The 23023-nt window shown below is 40.4% G+C and overlaps 1 protein-coding gene across 6 annotated transcripts in view; it reads right to left on the reverse strand.

The window, feature by feature from the left end:
- LOC131467035 (teneurin-3) overlaps positions 1-23023 on the reverse strand; it is a 566025-nt gene that overhangs the window by 86798 nt on the left and 456204 nt on the right. For all 6 annotated transcript variants that reach the window (XM_058640717.1, XM_058640715.1, XM_058640716.1 and 3 more), the window contains one exon: positions 7135-7402. In XM_058640717.1, coding sequence (XP_058496700.1) covers positions 7135-7402 — 268 coding nt within the window. The remainder of the gene's footprint in view (positions 1-7134; positions 7403-23023) is intronic.

Here is a 23023-nt window from a genome sequence, read left to right on the forward strand (position 1 = left end):
TGCAAAAATTGGATTTATTGGCCATGTACATCTGACTCCGCCTCCGTACCGCCTCCGTAACGCTGTATCTCTCCATAAACTAGTGCGTAATTCATCTAATGATCATTAGCGTAGCTGTTAGCCGTGAAGGTTTTAGGAAAAAATAGCTTTTTACAAGTTGAGAAAATGACAAAAAGAAATTGTAGAGCATGAAAAAGGAAGTGATGAGACTTCATGTAAACACAGATTTGTAGGAGTGCCTTTTTAATGTGATTTTTACATCCAAAATCACCAAAACGATGGAAATCATGATCTTAAATAATGGGCTAACTCACAAATTAGTAAAAAAAAAATTAAAAAATGTGGGTGATTCTCCATAAACTCGAAATTTTACTCTAGCAATTCTCCAAAACTGGGTTGGGACCCACAAATGGGTCACAGGACATTTGTTTTGGGTCTGCAAACAAATTTCAAGAATTACGATATTTTGTGAATGTTTTAAATAACATGTATAAAATGAAGTTGTAATTAAACAATTTGTTTACCAATTTAAATTAATTTAAATTTGACGCCACATTGTGCACAAAAATTGGGCCCCCATATAGAACGTTGGGGAAACATTGATTCACTCCCATTTTCTTTTTTTTCGTGTGAACTTGTCTTTAAAATATGTTCATTTTTGGAGTTAAAAGTAGTTAATCTATCTTTATTGTACATAATACTGGAAACTGCGGGCAGTAAATCAGTGGCTTTAATCAGAGAGTATCAGTGTAGGATTTTTTATTACCCTTCAGGGAGTTACTGTCATATTAATCCAGCCACAGTTGGCAGCTGAGTGTGAGCTGGAGACAGTGTATCTTGTGAGAGTAGATACATGAGGGTTTTCTTAATGTTGCTGCACTGGAATATTTATTCATTTTCTTCCGTATTCATTTATTGGTCTATTTTTCAGGGACGATGCAGGGACTGGGAGTCTCCAAAGGCACAAAAACACAGTGTGGAAGCAGCAGCTAGTCTTAACATGTATGTGTGTGTGTTTTTTTTTTTTTTACAAGTGTATAAGTGTGTGAATTACCGCCGATACACAACGTGAGGATAATCAAGTGTAAAATTAGTGTAACCACAGAGTTCTTAGCCGAGAAGAGCATGTTGTCAACCATAACTAATCTACTAGATCCCCAATAATAACAGCCTTTCAAACGCACTGTTCTACAACCTGCGTTTACGTTGCATTAACACCATGAACACTGGGCCCTTTAAGTGTTTTGGACAATCGGAGCGATGCGAGGGTTTCTTTGTGTTTGCGTGATCAAGTGTGACACAAGTAACAGATCTTCAGACAAGGAAGTGGCTGTGACTAATGTGTGGATGGTAGATGTTGTGTCAACTGTAGCCGGTGTGTCTAACACACTGACAATAAACAGCAACTGCATCCATAAATTCATACGTCTGCTGCCTGTTGTAGTGCTGAAGGATTTAGGGGAAAATATCAAATTGCAATGTTATTGTCTTACATACATTTCAGTTTGATATGCATCCCGTTTTTAAAGTCATTTCAGTTCTATAGTCGCTGTGAAATTGATATAAACATGTGATGTGTGATGTACATCACTGTAAGATGAAAAATAGATGGAAAAACGATGTAAACAAATAAATTAAATTGGTAACAAACTAATTATTTAAGGTTTTTCAAGGTGATAAAGTTCAATTCAATTAATTCAAATGTTCCTTACATGAACACAATTTTGTACAACTTCATAAGACATTTAACTAATTGCTAAGGACAGTTTTGTTGCACTGACATAAAAATATTAACTATCATATTTATAATATAAAATATAACTATTTTATTTACTTCCAAACACTGGGTTGGGACCCAAGAATGGTTGTCAAGAAATTTCGCTTGGGTCCCCAAACCAAACAAAGACAAATATTTGTTTTACAGATATTTGTTTTGCTTTTTGAAACTAATTTGTCGCAGGCCTTTTTTGAAAACCCGAACTGCTGCAAAAACTCCAGACATATTCGCATATCGGATATCGGAAAGAATGTCCAGTATAACCTGGTGCATCTCTAATTTATATAAATACATTTCTCTCATAAGTCTATATGAAGGATTACTGTTGTCATATTGTAATCTCTCAGCATATCTCATATCATGTGTGTTGTGTTGGAGTGACGTCCACACCTGCTGAGTCAATCCAGTGACGGCTTGTGTTATGTGTCCAGTGACAAACAGGTGTGTGGTCATGAATCTGAGTCTCTGACAGCATGAGTGTGTGTGTGTGTGAGAGAGAGAGGGGACAACATTTGTCTCTGGGAAAACAGAGAGAGAGAGTGTGTGTGTGAACGTCAATGTAGAGATTATCACCTCTAAATGAGGACATTCACACTCTCATGTCACTTCTCACTCCATTTTCTCCTCCTTTCATGTCAAACTGACGACTTCCCTCCAAACTTTGACAAACTTTTTCTTCAAAACTGAACTGTTTGATTCTCTGTATACCTGCCCACTTCTGTGTTATAACATTATATAATAATATATAATAATTAAGCATTTTAATTGAGATGTCTCAGACATTAATCATGAAAATATTACATGTTACAGGCAGCGTGTCGTGTTAAATTGTGGCCAGGCTCAGTTTACAGTTTCATGTTGGTTTATTAGAGCATAAAGCTCGCTTTATACTCACCATAGCACGTGTGCTCATGCGAGAGAATTATGTTTTAGAACTAATTTAGTACTAGTACTAATTATGTGGTATATCTGTCTTTTAATTAAACGTTTATTGTCCAGATTTCATCCAGGATACTTGGAGCCGCATGGTGAAGGAACAGCAGCAGCTGTGATGAAGGCGTTTAGATGTTTAGGGGGGCCATTTGTTTTATTTTGCACTCTGTTAACCCGATAACGGATTTTCAATATCGGACAGTTACGTTTGTGAAGGGCCAGCTAGTAAGTATGTCTCAGGCTACATGTTAATAACGGAACATTCAGTAAGTTTACATGCACAGCTCAATCGAGCTCAGGCCGTAGTCCGACTGACAGGCAATCTGAGAGAGTCTGAGTATAAATGCAGAGGAGAAATTTGATTTATTGACCGTGTACGTCTGACTCCGCCTGCATAGGTGGCCGCTGTACCGCTCTATAAGCTAGTGTGTATTGAATCAATTTCCTGTTGATGGACAATGAGGCTGATCGTGATGTCCGACTCCAGTCTGACCAAGTGTATACATGCAGAAGTAATCGGACTATGAATCACATTATCCAGGTATGATAGTCCAACTAAGACTAGCTCGACTTTAGTCTGACTAGCGTGTGTACATGACATAAAGAAAAGATAAATGCACTGACTGAGGCTAACCTTCAAATCATCGTACCTCATTAGCATACAACAACAACAAAAATTAAAATAATTATATGTTTATTTATAATTTATTTAAGTGAATTTTTTGATTCATTTATTTATTTATCTATAGTTTTGTCATTATTGGTCGTCCATATGTGAGAGCTCATTTGATGTTGCTTTGAATGTAGCGTTTGTATTTAAAACACTGGCACTTTAATATAATGTGGATCGCAGAGAATGAAGAACAACACACGGCGACATAACATCCTGTACATACTGTGAAGAAAAAAAAGATCTTAACCAAAACTCATTTTACAGCTTGACAGAAGTGGAGCGAAGGGAACGTTAAAATAATTAAGACCCAACTAAACGTAGCCGGTACATACTGCAAGTGTGTGTGTGTGTGTGTGTCTGTTCTGTCTCATTAAGGGAAACATTGTGTCACATTTTGCCACAGAAATAATAACACGCTTTAAAATATGTTCACTCCGCACCTGTTCTACCCGCGGTGACGCTCAACACGACACAGTCACGAAGCCTTGTGAAGAGCTGCCATTAGTTACCATGGTGATCTCCCTAACGACACAGGGAGCCACCATTACACCCGTCCTCGGGTCACTTACTCATTCATGTCAGGTTTGGACCGTCCCTTTGTGAAACCGCTGCCGTCATTATGATGACAGTTATTTGTTTATTTGACCCGCAGATGCTTGATGGGGTGCTTTTTTACAATCACGTTTACAGTATTCATGGCATTAAAGGGTTGTTTTTGTTCTGTATGCATTTTGTGTGTGAGTGTGTGTGTGTAAGGTAAAAAAGGTACTAATATTATTATCTGAAACAAAATTATACTAATTCAGCCATTTAGCCCCTGTAGTCCATTAAGACTCTGTTATGAGGTAACCTTTTATCTCGTGCGGGTGTGGTCAAGGCTTCAGTGCGAGACCCGTCAACAACTATGAGATGATTGGCAGATGGACATGACTCAGCAGAACTGGTGGAGACAACGAGGCAGCGGAGAACAGAGAGGAAGTGAGCGAAGGTATGTGCCAGTTGTTTTATGTTTTGACTGTAAAGAGTAACTGTAGAGTTCATATGATACATGACACACACACACACACACAGACACAGAGAGAGACAGACAGGCGGACAGACAGACAGGTTTTGCGTTCTTTGTCTGGACGCCCATAGATATAATGTATTCCCTAACCCCAAACCTTACCTAAACCTAATTCTAACCCTAAAACCAGTACTTAATCTTCAAATAGCCTGTTAAAATTGTGTGGACGAGCCAAAAATGTCCTCACAAAGATAGGTTTGTTTGACAATTGGTCCACACACACACACACACACACACACACACACACACACACACACACACACAGACTAATGCCTAACCCTAGCCCTTAACCAAAACCCAATTCTAACTCCAGGTCTTAACTCTGAAAAAGCCCTTTAAAGATGTGAGGACCGGCCAAATTGTCCCCACTTTCAAGAACACACACACAGGTTTGTGCAGCTATTCATCTGGATACACTGCATCCACAAAACCTTATCAAACCGAACCTAACCGTAGCCACAACCAGTTAATGACTAACTCTTAACCTTAATCTATAACCACGATTCATATCTTAGTCCTAAACTTTAACCAGTTCCTCCAGAGAAATGAGGTTCCAGGTTTTAGTCTCCATGAGGACTACAGGTCCTGACAAGGTCGGTGTTTATAACAGAAGAAAAGGTCCTAAAGAGGTAACAAATACAAGAACACACACACAAAGTCAGAGAGAGTGAGAGAGAGAGGGAGAGGGAGAGAGAGAGAGAGAGAGAGAGAGAGAGAGAGCGAGCATCATCTTTCAATTGAGTCCACCCCTCCAGAAAAGACAAATGCTTTGTGAGCATGGTGTGTGTAAAAAATTCTAAGACTGTCTCTCGCACTCTCTTTCTCTCTCTCCCTCTCTCTCTCTCTCCCTTTCTCCATCTCTCTCTCGCTCTCCCTCCCTCACACACACACACACACACACACACAGGACAGACTCGCAGATGAAACAAGTTGTGAGGCCTTCAGGAGACAGGCTAAGAAAAACCCGTTAGCTCCCGGCGGGGTGGAGCTGAAAAATAAATGCCGTGTGACCTGCAGGCTCTCGCTGCATGACAAATCAAACACATCCATCCTCGGCTGGACGCTGCTCACAGCACTGCTGTCCTACACACACACACACACACACACACACACACACAGACACACTACACCCTCACACACCAATGTGCTTTCATGCTTTGTTTCTTTTGCAGTGTCTTTGTAGTATTTAAGACGTCTAGATTGCATATTCATGTGCTCTACAAATAAAATCTGTTAATAACTTTATAATTCTCCATGTTATCTGGATATTAGTTTAGAAATAACATGGTATTACAGTAATATTATCTCCCTATTATCACACTTAATACATATTAGAAAAAATGTCACGCTCTCTTGGTAACACTTTACACTATAAAACAGGTAAAATAACAAAGATGGTCATGGCTTTGTAATTCTCCATAGAAACCAAACTCCTAGATATTAGATAAGAAATAACACGGTAATACAGTATTATTATTTCCTTATTATCACAATAAATTACATTAGAAACAATTTCACACTCTCTCTGTAACACTTTACACTATAAAACAGGTAAAATAACAATACCAAAGGGGTCATAATTTTGTAATTCTCCATAAAAACCAAATTCCTGGATATTAGTTTAGAAATAACATGTATTATTATCTCCCTATTATCACAGTTAATTCTATTAGAAACAATTTCAGACTCTCTGTAATAATTTACACTATAAAAAAAGGTGAAAACGGGTCAAATAACAACAACAGCGTTAATAGCTCCGTAATTCTCCATAAATCCATTTTACCTGGATATTATTTTAGAAATAAAAAGTATTACAGTATTATTATCTCCCTATTATCACAATAAATTAAATTAAAAGGGAGGAGACACAAAAGACCACGCATCACTGCAAAGGGCCCTTTGCCACACGGGGGCGACGGAGAGCTCGGTCAGTAGAGCCGTCCACTTTTTATGTAGCATTTGTTTTTGTCCCTTGAGAAGAGAAAACTTAAGACTTCAATGATTAAACGACAGAATTGACCAACATACGACCTCTACGGTAACTTCTTCTGACCTTCACAGTCATAAAATATTCATCTCTTGCTGTTGGGTTCCTCTCAGCTGACAGATTTAATGCAACAATAATCCAACCATAACCATGAAGTATGAGAGAGAGTGAGAGAGAGAGAGAGAGAGAGGCTCCTCTGTTCTGGGAAAATCCTAAACAGGAAATATATTACAACGCTCCGCTATTAAAAAAACAAACTAAAGAAATGTATGTGATAATAAAACATGAGCGGATAAAGAAATTTACACAATGTTATTCTGACATTGTTCGTATTACGGGCTTGAGTTTGCTGGCACCGCGTGTTGGAACTCTGCAGGTCAGTGCATTTTATTTTCCCGCACAGTCAAGTTCAAATCATTGTTCTTTTTAAAGCCTAAAGTACTAAAGTAATGCTGTTAAAAATGTGTTCACTCTGCAGCCTAGTTTTATCTTCTTATGGCGGTTTTTCCTCTCCTGTCCACACATTTATGTGCTTCAGTGCTGACAAACAGTCAAGTCAACAGGTGGCGATATCATTTTAACTGTGCAGTGTTTTCAAGTTGGTCTTTTCTTCAACATCGTACTAAATTTAAACCTGAAATCCATTAAATATTCTCCCCGTTTTCTGAGCGTTGTTATTAAAATAAAAGTGGGCGTACCTTGTCTCCAGAGGCACATTGCTACCCAGCACCCAGCTGTCTTGCAGCGGGACGCTCTCGGGGGGCGTGGTCTGCAGCTCGGCTGGTGATTGGCCGGCCACGGGGGCCGGGGTTCCAGTGGGAGGAGTTAGCTGCCGCGTGGAGTTCAGGGAGTGTCCAGCGTGGTGCGTGGAGCCCAGCGACTGGTTGAGCGCCGTTATCGAGGGCTGCTGTCGGTGAGGGGGCGGGACCGGCGGCAGGGTGGAGCCGTGATGATTGGATTGTTGTTCTGTCAACACAAAAAGAAACATTTTCGTTTTTTTCAAATGCTGCGACATCAGAACTCTATGAGAGCATAAATGTTTTTGATCCACATGAAGCATCAGAGCAAACTTTCATTGAATTTTGTCCAGTTTATTGAACTTTGGCACACGTAACCCAGTCAAAATGAACGGGAAAGATTATATTATGTTTATCCAAAAGACGGAAAACGTTCCCAGACACTCCCCCCACACATTCACTCTCTAAAAGAAGCCTTGAGGCCACACCCACACGGAAATGGCACTTGTTTTTTGCCATTTTTGCCGAACCCTAACGACAAATCTACAGACTTTCTGTCATAAACCTAAATAAAAGGAAATGCACAATTCTGCAATCACTACAAAAAGACAGGACGTGTTCAGACAGGACGTGTTCTAGTGATGTTTAGCGTCTTTTCAGACTGACTTAAGTTACTTTATCATTTCTCTGGGAGGCGTTTTCAAAAAATACCGCCCTAAAGTTCCTAAAACAGCGTCTCCGTGTGGACGGTCCCTAGGTTTCTCCTCTTTGTCACTTGCAGTTGTCCATGTTGACCACTAGGTGATGAACTTACAACCAAAGGAGTTCATTCAAACTAAAATTAGTAAGTTGTATGAAATTGTCCACATATAACTTTAGTTTTAACAAATAAAAAAACAAAAACCAAGAGGTTAAAACACTTTTCACCTGAAATACTGAGGGTTCGGAGAAAATATGAGCTTAAAATGATACCACAATATTCCATCATATTGCGATCACGATATTCATGACAATATTTCACCGACTTTCAAAATAAAGGTGTTTGTTATTATTTGCAAATATATACAGTTTGCAAAATAAAACATATTTATGATATAATATGATTGTACAAAGCAAAAACTGCTACTCTGTAATTATTATTATTTTCTCTACACATTTAAACATTTGCATCATTAAGATGAGAAACTCATCAACTTATACCTTTAAAAAATTGCATTTCATCTTCATCCAAGCAAACGCAGTCTCTCTACAGGAGGAGGAGGAGGACGCAGAACTTTCATGTTTCACAGAACTTTAATATTAAAATAATCCTGAGATGCTTTCATTAGCAAACGTGTAAGCGCGGTGCCAGTGGGAGTTCAACCTTTCGAGACAGCCCTTTAAATATATCAGCCCCGAGGCTACAGGCGGACAGGTTGAAGATAACCTGCCCAACGTCACCATCTATGAAGGTGGCGGTGATGAAATTTAAGATAATTATAACGCACCATATGTCCACATGACAGTTTCCCCCTCCCCCTGTCTCGCTCCCTCTTGCTGTGTGTGTGAGTAAAAATAATATAATTATCATGTACACGCAAGTTATTAGATTCAGTAATTATATAGAGGATTTGCTACTGCAATATTATAATAATATATTACATTTTGGTCGTGTTCCGTTCAGGTCGGTCATGTAAAGTACGGACAACACTCCCACACCAAAGTCCATGTCTCAAACTCTAACCCTTTTGAGTGGTTTGGGTTAAGGGGCTGTACACCTTTTATCTGGAATTGTCTCGTTATCTATGCCGCTATATTGACCAGGACTCCCTGGAAGATGAGCTCTTGTATCTCAATGGGACACTTCCTGGCTAAATAAAGTAAACTTTTACTTTGGAATTCTGTGAAATATGATTTTAAGCTCATTTCCCACATAGTTAAATGTTCCTTTCCCTCATATAACCAGACTCCCAGGAGGTTTGAGTTTGAAACTCCTGACGTTAAACTCTCACACGTTGGTGGTTTTGGTGGATATTTAACATAAATAATAGTTTAATGTTGTCATTTGGGCTCGTACATGTGATCATTCTCTGCTGCCACAAGAAAAACAGCAACGTGAATTTGACGTGACGTGTGCTATTTATGAACACAGGATTGCAGTCACTATAAGCACTAAAGGTCACGCGCTGTTGTACATATATTTCTACATACGTCCCGTCTAAGTTGTGTTGTGCAGTGTTACAGTGACACACAGTTGTGGAACTCTAGGCCCAAATATCTCCCACACATACGCAGTCAGAACACGGGAGAGTTCTCACAGGCTGCGTCTCAGCCCTTTCATTTCCTCTCCGCTGTGTTTCGGTTAAGCCTCCGGGCGCCACTTCTCCCAGAACAAGCATCAGCTCACAAGAGTCAGGTGTTCGGCATCATGCGCTTGTTGTTATTCTCAGTGTCAGATTTGATCTGCATGAAATGAAACATGGACATGCAGAGTAATAACGTTACCGCCGAGGATCCCTCGATCCGTTTCAGCTGTTCATTTGTGGAGACGCGGGGCGGGCGAGAGCTGCGGACCCGCGGCTCCGATGCTGCACTTATCTCAGGCAGCGTGAATACTGATCACTGACTGGCCTTCACACAAAAGCCTGCTCTGTGTTTGTGTTAAAAAAAAAAAAAAAAAAATAGAAGAAGAAGAAAATATTAGCTCTAAGTTGACCTGGCGTCAACTTCTCCTGCACGTTTTCTTTTTAAAATTTCTTCCTCCAGCTCCTCTGCTGTCTGTCCTCGGGGCTGCTCAGGAGGAAATGAATGGCAATGCTGGTGTTTGATTTGCATAAAGAGCATCACATCTCCATTTCCCAGCCCTGCTGTTATTCATTCTCCACTGCCCTCACTCAAAAAAAAAAGAAAAAGAAAGAAAGGAAAAAAAGAGAAGAGGAGAGGAGAGGAGAGATAAGTGCAGGAGTGTGAGACAGGAGGAGGGAGGGGATTGTGATCGTACCTCCTCCCCCTCCATATGCTGTTTTGCCAGTTTGGTAATTGTTCCACTTATTCAGATCTTCAAGGCTAGAGCTGAATGCCACACACACACGCACACACACACACAAGGTCAGGATTTCAAGTGTTCAGGCATCATGAACAAGGCTACATCTGTACGGCATCACTGCAAATGAGAGTCTGAACACTTTTACTTGCTCGGATATTGAGCACCTCTCTCACACACACACTCACACAGTGTCAGCATTGTTTTCTGTTCAACTGACTGAGAGGTTTCACTTTAAAAAGAGCATGCATGCTCTGAATATGATGATTTATGGAAGGAAAGGGTTTTTGTTAGGACTAAATCAACGCTGCCCACTGACATTTTTTTTACCGATATCTGATTTACCCAATTTATTGGGAGGGATTGAGCTGATAACAATTCTGAACATGAAAAAAAAAAAATGAGGTGGTGAGAATGCCAGTAAAGCAGGTCACACAAACATATACAGACAATAGCAGCATAGGATCCAACCCATTAGCACCTAGACCTTATAACCCTTTTCCATTATACAGTTCTAGCACAACTCCATTCAACTCAAATTATATTTCTTTTCCATCAGCGATAGTTCCTCGTAACTGGTGTTTTCCAAGTGAACTGAGCAGATACTGAAATGTGACGTCAACAGACTGCCGGCCTCTGATTGGTCAGAGAGTGTTGTCACTGAAGAGTCATGAGTGTGACGTCCGACACAAGAATCAAAGCCAACAATGTCCATCTGTATATCCGTTAAAAAGACTTAAAAATCCTACTTATAGTTCCAAAATCTACTTATAATTCCAAAATCTATTTATAATTCCAAAATCTTCTTATAATTCCAAATCCCACTGTAGTCAGAGACTATTGTCACTGAAGAGTCATGAGTGCGATGTCCGACACAAGAATCAAAGCGAACAATGTCCAACTGTAGATCATTTAAAAAGACTTAAAAATCCTATTTATAGTTCCAAAATCTACTTAGAATTTCAAAATCTACTTAGAATTTCAAATTATACTTAGAATTTCAAATTATACTTATAATTCCAAAATCTACTTATAATTTCAAATTATACTTATAATTCCAAAATCTACTTATAATTTCAAATTATACTTATAATTCCAAAAATCTACTTATAATTCCAAAATCTACTTATAATTCCAAATTATACTTATAATTCCAAATTATACTTATAATTCCAAAATCTACTTATATTTTCAAATAAGTGTGAATCAAAGCCAACAATGTCAAACTGCAGGTCAAAGTTAAAAAGACTTACAAATCCTGGAAAACATGTGTTTATCAATGTCTAAAATGTCAATATTTAACAGAGGAGTCTGGTGTATTCAGAGACAGCACTGCTGAAAGCCGGCGATCGTGAGTCCAATCACGACCACGTTCAGTGGTATTTCCGTTCAGTGACTGTGACAAATCTTTTAAATCCACTGATTCTAATGATTCAGTTTCACCCAAAACAACTGTTTTACAAGTCACTAGTTTGTGTGTTTGTGTCGCGTAGAAACGTCATGGCAGTTTCACGCCGTCATGCTATGATGACTCCTCCCACATTGAGGAGGAGGAGCTATGAAGTCATGGAAAACGACGCGACTGATGCCAAACCGAGCTACAATGGAGTGAGATGGAGTCATTGAGTCAAATAGATTCGACTGGAACGACAAACACATCAAACTTGAACCTTGTTACAGACGTCTTGAACACACAGTCCAGTCAGAGGTCATTTTCTCTGGGATGCGAGATGATGGAGAGAGCATTCCAGGTTGTTTTTGTTGTGTTTCTTCATTCGACAGTCGCAGGGTTTCCGCTTTTGATAACTACCTTTACCTCAACAGGCTGGAGACGCTGAAAAGGGCCATTACGTTTGAAAGCCCCCCCCCACAGCCTTCACATGTTTTGTGAAAACGGCTCCCAACGTGCTACATAAATCATCCACCTCCATTTGCCAGAAAGTTTGGCTTCTAAAAAGCCTCTCGTCTGATTCGGGTCCAAGATTTTGCCTCGACTGTGCCAAGAAAGCCACTGGTCATGTTTTCCAGTCATCGAGCAATTCCTGCCAATTCTGTCATGCCAATAAAACTCAGACACTTAATAACCGGAGATGGAATTGCTATCTGTCTGGTGTGACATTGATCTGTGAACAGCATTCCATCAATAAGAATGTAAAGACACGACGGTCACAGCAGGTTCACGCGTGACTTTCAACTCGAGGTTCTTTGGAGTCCAAAAAAAAACATTCTCCTTTCCTCTCCTGCTGATCCCGACACAGAAGAAATATGTCTGTGGTGGCAAAGTGTGGTCTGGACCTGCTTTTATTTTTAATGCAAACACAATATAACTTCCATTTATTCATGAATACATAAGATTGGGACAAAGCCGAAGTGTGGTTTAAAAAAAATAAATAATGCAGTTTCCACTACTACATGTTCTGAAATAAACGCCAGGGAGCAAAATCCTGCTAAATCCTCCTCGAGCTGCAAATCTGACACACAAAGACAATTGTCTATATCAACCCAGACCTCTGATTCCTGCAGGATAATAAACAATCGCACACACACACACACACACACTCGTACTCTAAGCAATACGCATTGGATTTCCTGTTGTTTGGAGCGTGAGAGTCTTATTTCAGCAGAAATATTATCCTGATACAGAAAATAGATTAAGAGCAAGACGGATCAGCAGTGAAGAGAGAGAGAGAGAGAGGGCGGGGGAGAGAGAGAGTGAGTGAGAGAGAGCGGGGGTGAGAGAGAGAGAGAGAGAGGGCGGGGGAGAGAGAGAGTGAGTGAGAGAGAGCGGGGGTGAGAGAGAGAGAGAGAGAGAGGGTGAAGGCAACAGACCTTGAGAAGAGAAGATAAGGTATGCAAATGAATGAAGAGACCAAAAAGACTAGTGGAGTGAAAAGAGATTGAGGAAAGCCAGTGTCTTCCACATACACGTGTGTGTGTGTGTGTGTGTGTGTGAACTGATGGTCTTAGCATTTACACGGGTTATTAGCATTTACAACGGATGATCAGGGTAAAAACTCGCCATGTGTTCTACCGAGATGGGAAGTAGCATTTCCTCGTGGCGTTGATGGCGAATGAATAAAAGATGAGTGAGACAAGGAACTGACTACGGAACTAAAAATGAAAATCGCTCCTGAAGGAAACGCGGTACGAGCTCGCCTGCGAAAAAAGACAACCGAAGCCACACTACCGTTACTGCGCGTTACCGCAAAGTCTTAGATCCAAGTGGATTTCACGCAGCCAATCAGCAGATCTTCGATCTCTCCGGCATCTACGGTAAAACTCAAAAACTAATGTAGATGAAAAGTAATCAATCAGGAGTGTCTGAGCAGGGAAACAATCTAAAACATGGAGGACAGGTGTCCCCCGAGGACCTGGAGTGGTTTTTTTAACCACAGATGAGCAAGGAACCATATATGGTACCTTCATGGACCTTGTTTTAAGTAAAGTATGTAAACTAAAATATTTGTTTGCTCAAAAACTCAAATTCTAAAAAGAATCAAGTCCAGACAAAAAAGGACAAACGGTGAAAATCAATCTATTGAACAAGATAGTGAAGAAAAGCGAGGCGACACTCGGGTCAGGATTTGTCTCGAGCTCGATCGGTGTTGACAGAAATTTGAACAACGGGAGAGAGAAAAGAGGTTACAGGAAGAAAGAAAAGAAGAAAACGAGGTTACACAGGAAGTCAATTAAAAGTTCCTGAAGCAACAACAATAGAGATTAGATGAGGTGGAGGGAACAATATGGACCATAAGGGGCACAGCGAGAGGTAAAGAGGTAAAGGAGATTCAGAAGATATAAAAGGAGAGGAGGAGGAGGGAATGGATCCTGGAAAAAAGTAAAGGACTCATCGACATAGTGAAAGAAGGTCAGAAGAGGAGTTAAGACCCGTGGTTTTTGAAGCGTGAAAACTCATTCCACCTCTGGACTCCTGGCAAAGACAGGGGAGCCGGGGCAGGACTGTTCCCCCGAGCGCGGGGCAGCGGAGACCGGGCCTCTCTCTGCTCACTGACCCACACCGGGGAACCGCAGGGAAAATAAAAACCGCTTAAAATAAAACAAAAACAAAACACGCGGAAATGAAGAAAGGCTTAACACTACACGGCAAGAAAGTGCGCAAACTGAATATTACTCAATTGTCCTGACGCACCTTTGTTGCCAACTTCAACTGTGAGGGAGTCCAGATCTAAGTTCTGGTCTGAACTACTCCCCAAACCGTTGGGAGAGTTTCCTGAGACCACATTCCAGACCTGCATGAACACAATTCATCCACAGGAAGGATTAGAGACAGATTAGAGACCGCCTCCTCAGCTGAGGTTGTCTCATCCGAAGGTTTCTTTCTTTCTTTTTTTAATTACGTTGGGTTAGGTCGACTATGGTATGAATTGTCTTTCATTTTTCTTCAAAGTGCCAAAATAACCACCGTTCCCTTTGGGTACCAGAGTAAAAAACAGACGATCCTGTCAAGTTCAATTTAGACCAGCTTCCCCCACAACAGTCAGCTGATGGGGCAACAAAAAAAAAACTTAACTCTTTGATGCCTCGTTGAGACAAACAGCCACAAACCGAGCAGATAAAAAAAAGAGCTGCTGGGACGTCCTCCTGTGTTGTCTGTTGTTTTTTGCGTTCTATGTCGTTGTTTGCAGATAACTGTTCTCAGTCGAAGCGAAAACCTGAGCCAGGACTTTACCTTCGCGACCACGTACCGCGATGGCAACACAGCATTTATTAAAGGTGGTGTATGAAAGAATATTCATGCCAATGCTACAGATCATAAAACAAGTCCTTCTGCAAACCTTCGCCGTTGCATACATTGGACGGTCGACTGACTTGAATAAATTGGAGTCGGGTCAAATTGCTGACTTTGGCCCATCGTTTCTTAAGCGATGAGAAGTGAGTGGCGAGTGGGGGTAGGCTCAAAAATAAAATCTCAAGATTTTCTCACACCAAACTCTGGTTGCGATTTTAATCAACAAAAGAAATGGTTCAAAACAAGTTTTGCTTTGACTTTGTTTTGGATTTGAAGTGCAACGGCTGACCCTGCCTTTGGAAACAACGGCAAACTAGAACTTCAGCAAGTTTACTACTAACAGTGTCCCAATTTGGGGAGCGTCAGGGTTGGAAGCCAGAGAAGAAAACTGATTTTCATTAATAAAAACGAATCACTAAAATGTATTCATCGCAAGTAAGGAATATAATCTGCTAACGTTATTAACTTACTTTTAGCTCTTGGTAGTCGACATGACACCCGACACATCCGTATGGTCAGACCCATTAAAAGCATTATTTTGTCACCACGTCAGCGTGTATTTGAATAAAGGGGGCGGGGAGAGACACAGGAGACATGTCCTGGATGTTTCAATTAGGGCTGCAATGATTATTTCACTACTAAATTAACTGTCAACTAGTTTTAATTTTGGTTTGTGGACAAACTTTGAGATTTGAGAAATTTGAGGAAGTTCAAAAGCTTAACTTACTTGGTTTCCTTTTTGATTTTGGATTTTTTGATCATTTATTTAGTTGCTGTGTTGCTATGACATGGATTAACTGTGTATTTTCTGCCTTGTTGCCTGCTGCCGATCAAATCTCCTTCAGAATAACAACAAAGTTCAAAGTTGCCAGTGTGAGAGGTTGAGAGCTTTGTAACATGATTGAAAACAATCTGGAATGAACAGTTTATTAGACTCTGAAAGGCCATAGTCATCCACAGTGATGGGAAAACAGTACAAAAAAAGGATTAGCTGCACACTGTGTTTTTCTGTAAAACCATAAACTGATAATCAATATTCCACAGGCTGAGCTGCCCGTTTATCGACGTAACCATGGCAATGATGGTCCAGTGTGTCTGCTGCTAATACACTCATAGATTATTATTATTATTGTTGCCATGACAACTAAGGTCTGCAACTGGTGTTCTGCTATGAGTCACATTTGAGTGCAGGAACAAACCATGCGTATGTTTGTTTAGATTCATTTATTGACATCATCAAGAAAAGAAATTGGATAGAGTGCCTTTTTACAGAGCAGAAGAAAAAACAGAATCACAATTCAGACAAACAACGTTTCCCCAAACTTTATATAAATGGGGACGCGTCGTTTTATTAACAGATAAACCAGCCTTTTCCAAGAGATCGCCATGCATTTTGTACCATGTGAAAGGCGGAGTATCACCAGTCCAACACGGGTCCAACATACAGAAACAACAACCATTCAGTCTCACAGTCACATCCACAAACACTTTATAGAGTTTCCAATAAACACCAAACCCCCCAATCTGTGAGAGGAAGCTGGAGAACCCACAACCTTCTCCCAAGAGAACTGCATTTAGTGCACGAGTTGTTGAATAAATCTTAGGAAAAGTACTTGAAGAAAAGTCTCCAAATATATTTGGCGACCCCCGAAACTCGAACACTAACTCCGTCAATTCACACTGCACAGCTGGAGTCGCGAGACTAGGTTTGTCGTGGTACTTCTCGCACGGAGACGGAACGGAGCAGTATTTCTACCGACCGAAGAACACCGGGCAGGGGCTGGGCTTGCGAGGATTTTTTCTGCGATGTATTTTAAGTGAAATATGAAATATGTGGCGTCAACATGGGACGTTTTTATTCTGAAAAGTAAACTGGATGTTTATTTTCCTACTTGCCTAAGTATTTTCCTAATTCAGCTGAAGTTATGTGTCTCTGTGGCAGGTGTGTTGAAACAGAGCAATTGTTTCAAAACAAAAACCGGTATCGGTATTGGCCCGATAGCGGTCAAAACCACTGGATCAGATATCGGTAAAAGAGAAACGTGAAATTGGATACAATCTGTAAACCCTAAATATCATGTAAATACACAATTAAGCACAGAAAACAAAAACAAACTTTTTACTTCGCTCATTTGATCTTAGTAGTTTGCTTGAAAAAAAGACTGCATTGGACTGATATTGGTATCGGAACATAGTGAAGATTGTGATATCGATATTGGTATTGGACACGAAAAAGTGGAATCAACCCATTCTGTTTCCAGATCATGGTCAACATGTAAAATATTTCAGACAAACGTTGAGGAATCCCAGCACCAAATACGACTCTGTATAGTAGTATCATTAAGAGTATTGGTATCGATATGTGATACCTTTTTGTTTTTTCCCCTCAATAAAAGCAGCAGTTTTTTCAGCTACCAGCTGCAACGATCAATCAATTCTTAATCAATTCTACTTTGATAAGCGATGAATTCAAGCGTGAATATTTTCCAGGTTCCAATGGACAAAAACAGGACGTTTTTAGATCATTTCGTTTGTTCTGCTGCAGAGAAACAGCAGCGGTACATACTGTACTGTACTTCCACGCGTCCCATCAAGCTTGTTATTGTACTATCACAAGTGTTTGAGCAGATCCGTCCTCCCCGTCAACCCCATCACAGACGGGACCGCGGTCTCTCTCTGCTCCGTGCGCTCACTCGTCCGTTCCCTGTTCCTGTTCCTGTGAATGTTTGTGCAGCACATGAACGTCAACTCTCGCAGGAAACGTGTCGACACACAGTTCACTTAACGGCGCGGTTAATGTTCTGGGTAACACGTTACAGCCGCGGGAACACGAATGAGCATTACCTACCTGCCATGTGAGCATTTATTAACAGTTAATTCACACGTTAAACAACATTAATTCAGGCCAATTAAATTATTAATATTAATCAAAGGTCCTTATAGCTGCAGTTAATGTCAGAAATAACTGTAAACTGACAGTCTGATTAACTGTAAATGTCTTCACTTAAATTCTTAACATTTCTAAAAGGTTACTGCGTCTGTGAAGTTGAAAATGTATTTAAATCTGTTAAGCGCCTTGTGACCCTTATTGTAAAGCGTAAAAACGTGTATCCCTTAACTAGTAAACGATAAGCAGCATTAATTAAGCATTTATTAACTGTCCTTACCCGTCATTAAAAAAGAGCATTAACAGAGGTTAACAAAGGTAAATAAATGCTTGTTTTATGAAGTCTTAGTGAAGAGATCTCATGTTTTACACTTGCACAAGAAACATTAATAAATGGTAAAAAATGTGAATAAATGCTTATTTATTAGTAAGTTATGCCTATTTTGTACGTCCATAAAATCACTGTTGTCACCTATCTGTCGTTTTTTTATCAAAATGAAAGCAACTTCAACAGCAGAAAACATTCCATTAATAACACCAACAAAGAAAGGAAGTTAAAATAAAGAAATAAAAGAAGGGAAATGAAAGAAAGGCACACAAAACCAAGGCACTGAACTAGAGAGGAAACTCCTGGAGAGCTGTCACACCCTTCAGTCCCCTCACCGGGAGATTTTTTGGTTCACTGGATGAACCCGAAAAATCCGAATTAATTAAGTCCAGGTGCCACAGGAAGAATCTACAACAACAACAACAACGAAGACGCACTCTGAAGACATCATCTGCACATTTAGAGAGAGGTGTGTGATTTAAATTAAGTTCATTCCATTCGGGGTTAAGGCAAATGGGCTGTGGAGTGGAAATTAGGGATTCTAGAAAACACCTATACACGAAAATATCACTTCATTGACTTTTCCACATAATATTCTTGACTTCTGTTGTATCTAAGCCTCCGACCACTAGTTGGCAGCACATTATGCTTATTTACAGGATGTATTACGAGAACTTTGACTAAAGTTTGACTATTTCTGTGGAAAAGATTTGCGAGAAACCATGAAAGAGAGAGATGAACGGCATACATAAAGTTTGCGTTACGTTATTCACATACGAGTAAATGAGACTTTGTGCTCACTCGCCAACGGAAAATGCAGCGACTGAAGGTCAAAGGTCATAAAGTCTCTGTATTGAACGTGGATGGAGCGTCTCTTAGCCTAGCTTTCTCCACCGTTATCCCCGGTGTAAACTCAGTCTTTCTTCAGCCCCGGTCATTTCCACCCAAGTTTTCACCTCATTCATTTGAGCAGCGCCACCGTGAGGAGACATGAAGTAGTGACGTCCGGCGAGTAAAAACTGGCAGGGATAGTAAACGTTGATATATCCCAAAATTTGGATTTTCGAACCACCGCTACAGTACAGGGAAATTTGTTATCTGGGGTTTCGTTGGTTGACAACAACCTGGAAGTAAAAATATATTAAACAGCCACCAGAGGGCGACTCCACTGATTACTGTTATAATGACAGTTAATGGTCTACATCACCTCCATAAAACATGACGTCAGTTTTCTATTTTTTGAAGGAAATAGACAATGAAGTACAGCACCACATAAGTGGACACCGGTGTGATTGACAGCCGGTATCGTCCAATCGACTTCTTTGACATCTTTCTGGTCAACATGTCGGTCACAATTCACTTCAGACCCTTTATGAGTGACGTCACTTTGCCAACACACAGCCACAGTGTAAACGATGATCCCCAACGGTGTAGAAATATGCATTACAGTTTTATCTTTCAGTTTCTGGTCCCGAGTGAGACCCATGTGCTATAAAAACTCGCCGCTGTTTTCCACGTCCAGCACACGTGACAATATACATCACGTTAAGAAGATAAATAAGCCCATAAAGAGTCGTCACAGGCGCGAGGAGAATCTCACAGAGATCACCTTTTGTGCTCGGTTACACGTTTTCCCCTCAGGATTGAAATTCTAGAATGTTTTCTCTCCGGCGAAATGTGTGAGGGAATTTTTCCAAAGACAGCTGGACCAATGACAAGTGAACCTTTCCCCTGTCTGTCCCCACACACACACACACACACACACATATGGATTCATGAGTTATTCATGAGTATAAGTTTGTAACATGATCCAAAAACAGCAACCGGGCTGTTAATTACTAAATCCTACACTGATTATGTGCCCAGGCGAGGTGACTTTAAAGGGATAGTCCAGGTTTTTACAAAGTGGACACATGCTCTGGAGACACCAGGGACAACTGGACAACACATGTAAAAAAATCTCTTGGAAATGGGTTACAGCTGTAAGTGAATCAGTACAATTTTTTTTATTTATTGTCATTTGGCTCACAATGTGGTTCCTCGTACATAAAGTTTGGGAAACAGTGGTGGAAAGTGTGGAAATGGCCGACCAGTCGATTTTTAGTCAATTATTTAAAAAAGGTACTAGCGGGTCAGAACACAGCACCTTTACTTGGTCGGCTGTGTCAGCGAGATACGTAGCGTGACGTCGTTGAACGCAACACAACGAACAACAAAGGAGGACGTCCCAGCAGCTCTTGTTTTTTCCAGCTCCGTTTGTCTGCAAGACGCCAAACTTTTGCATGAGAACAGACGTGCGAGCGTTGAAGAAGCACCAATCGCGATTTTCTGTCGCCCAATCAGCTGACTGAACATATCGGACCATTTTACTCTGGTAGCCCCAAGGGAAGGGTGCCAAAGAATGGAATGGTGTTTGGGGGCTGGCTATTTTGGTTCTCTTTCTCATGGAACCCCTCCCAAAAAGAAAAAGGTATTTTCACTGGGTTTGAAACGAGGCGAAGGGGCTCAAGCCAAAATATAAAATATCCATCTATAAATGTGAGGAATGTCTGTCTTTTAATTCACTTGGCTGGTGTCTGGCTAGAATGTGGCACTTGAATAGACTGAAACTAATATTAACAAAAATAAAGTAACTAAAGTTATTCTTCCTTTATTCAAGTTGATTTTCCATCCATTTCTCATACCCCTCCTTCCCTCCCTCCTTCCCTCTCTTATCTTCCACTCGGTTCCTACAGCTGCAGCCTTCTCATTGCCTCTCATCAGCCCTTCAAATTCATCCCTCCTTATTGTCGCACCAGTGCGCTGACCCATAATCCACTCTCCCTTTGCTCACCCGTTCATTTTCTCCTGCCCAGTCAGCTCTCAGAACCACCCCCAACACACTCACACACACACAGTGTGTTCCTTCGCTCGATCATTCTGTCCAAGTCGTTAATGTGTGAGACTGTGATCGTCTAAAGCTCTCTGCTTTCACTATTTAACATTTGTTTTCTACCTTTTTTGTCCTCGCTGACGTCCACGATCCATATACTGTGTCCTACTCTTTATTTCCTCCTTTGTTGGGTCGAGTATAAGATGAGAGCAGATTATTAAAAAATTCTATTGAATCTCAATGACATTCACACTCACAAGCCTCTCATGATAACAAGGTCAGTGTGAGAATTGAATGAGTGAATGAATGAATAATGATGAACGCACGGAAAATGTCGCCAGTGTTCATCAACACTACGTCTAAAAAAACATCAAAAAGTTATATAACACAATCAGATACATATCTAATACTAATAAAAAATGAAACTCTGCTTTTAAAGACTAAAGTGTTGAGTATTTATTGCAACTTTCTTCTAACACTTGAACGTTGAACATTTTTTTTTACACCTAAATGGTGTTGGAACCGTAATTAATGTCATTGGAAAAAAACAAAAACCTGTGTTTGCTCAATTATTTTGTGGCTGCTGTGTAAAAACCTCTCGTTTGCTTCAGCCTTAAATATATGTTTTTCGTCGGAAGCTTATTAACAGATGATGAAGAACTTGGTTTAAACACATTTTACAGCAAATTTCGATTTAAATACCTGAAAACTGGACTTTTGTGACACGTTTTGTTTGGTGTGCTGTTCTTCCACGACACAAATGTGGCGAGAAGTCGCTAAAAAAAGTTAGTCAATGTTAGTCAAGCTCGTCTTAGTCGGACTAACGCACCTGGATTCATAGTCCGATTACTCCTGCATGTACGTGCTTAGTCAGACTGGACATGGACCAAAATGTCCTCCCCGGTCTTTGACCCGGAAGTAGAAGGAGTCCATGTCACGTAAAGGTCAACAGGAAACTGATTCACTATCTTATAGAGAGACCCAGCATAAACATACATGATTGTCCAATTGTCTGTCTTAGTCAGACTATGGCCTTAGTTGGATTAAACGCTGCATGTAAACATGATGAGAGAATACTGGGTGACAGTAGCTCAGTGGTCCAGTGAGTCGTCTTTCAACTTGAAGGTTGTGCGTACGATTCCTGGCTCCAGAAGTGCAGTGTAAAAGCAGCTTTGAGTGGTCACCAAGTGCTAGAAACGAGCTAAATAAATACAAACCATTAACTTCCAATAGATATTGTTCTTGTTTAACAGTAAAAATAAAAACACTACACTCTCACAGTAGTAAAACTAAGAAGAGCTGGTACCTGACAGTATTTAATCTGTGATGCTCAGTGTGAAGAAGGAGAAGGTTACTGTCAGTGCTGAGAGCGTATACACGGGAACATGGGAACACCCCCCCGCCACCCCTCTGCTTATTCAGCACATGTGTATGTGTGTGTGTGTGAACCAGCGTCCTTGGTTGCAGTCTGTGGTTATAAATCCCTGATCCACAAAGCAGAAGCAGAGCCAACATTACCCGGGAGTGAGCTGTGATATTAAACAGCCATGCCGAAGGAATTTGTCCATTAAAAATGCTTTGAAAACAATAAACATGGTGCATCTGGAAAATATATCCAGACTACGAGAGGGATATTAAATTGGTAAATTAGCAGTATTATTTACTCAGAGTCCCTGCCTTGACATCCACGTTTTCCCTTGATCCTCTCCAGCGCTGGTCGCTGATTAAGGTCGTAGAGTTTTGTAAAAGATCACATTAGTTTGCACTTAAGCCAAATTAAAAAAATCATTTGTGCAGTTTGGGGATTTCAACGTAATGAAGCGCGGCAGGCAGACGTGACGTGGGACCCTGTGTTTTCGACTGGAGTCGTACTAATATGCTGCTTTGCCACGGAGAAGAATAAATCAGTGAAATGTTTCACATGATAACATGAAAAATTTTATCTCACTATGATGTGAAATTTTTGTTTCATCATAACATGAGAAAAATCA

This window comes from Solea solea, chromosome 10, assembly GCF_958295425.1.
Source record: "Solea solea chromosome 10, fSolSol10.1, whole genome shotgun sequence".
Taxonomy (NCBI): domain Eukaryota; kingdom Metazoa; phylum Chordata; class Actinopteri; order Pleuronectiformes; family Soleidae; genus Solea; species Solea solea.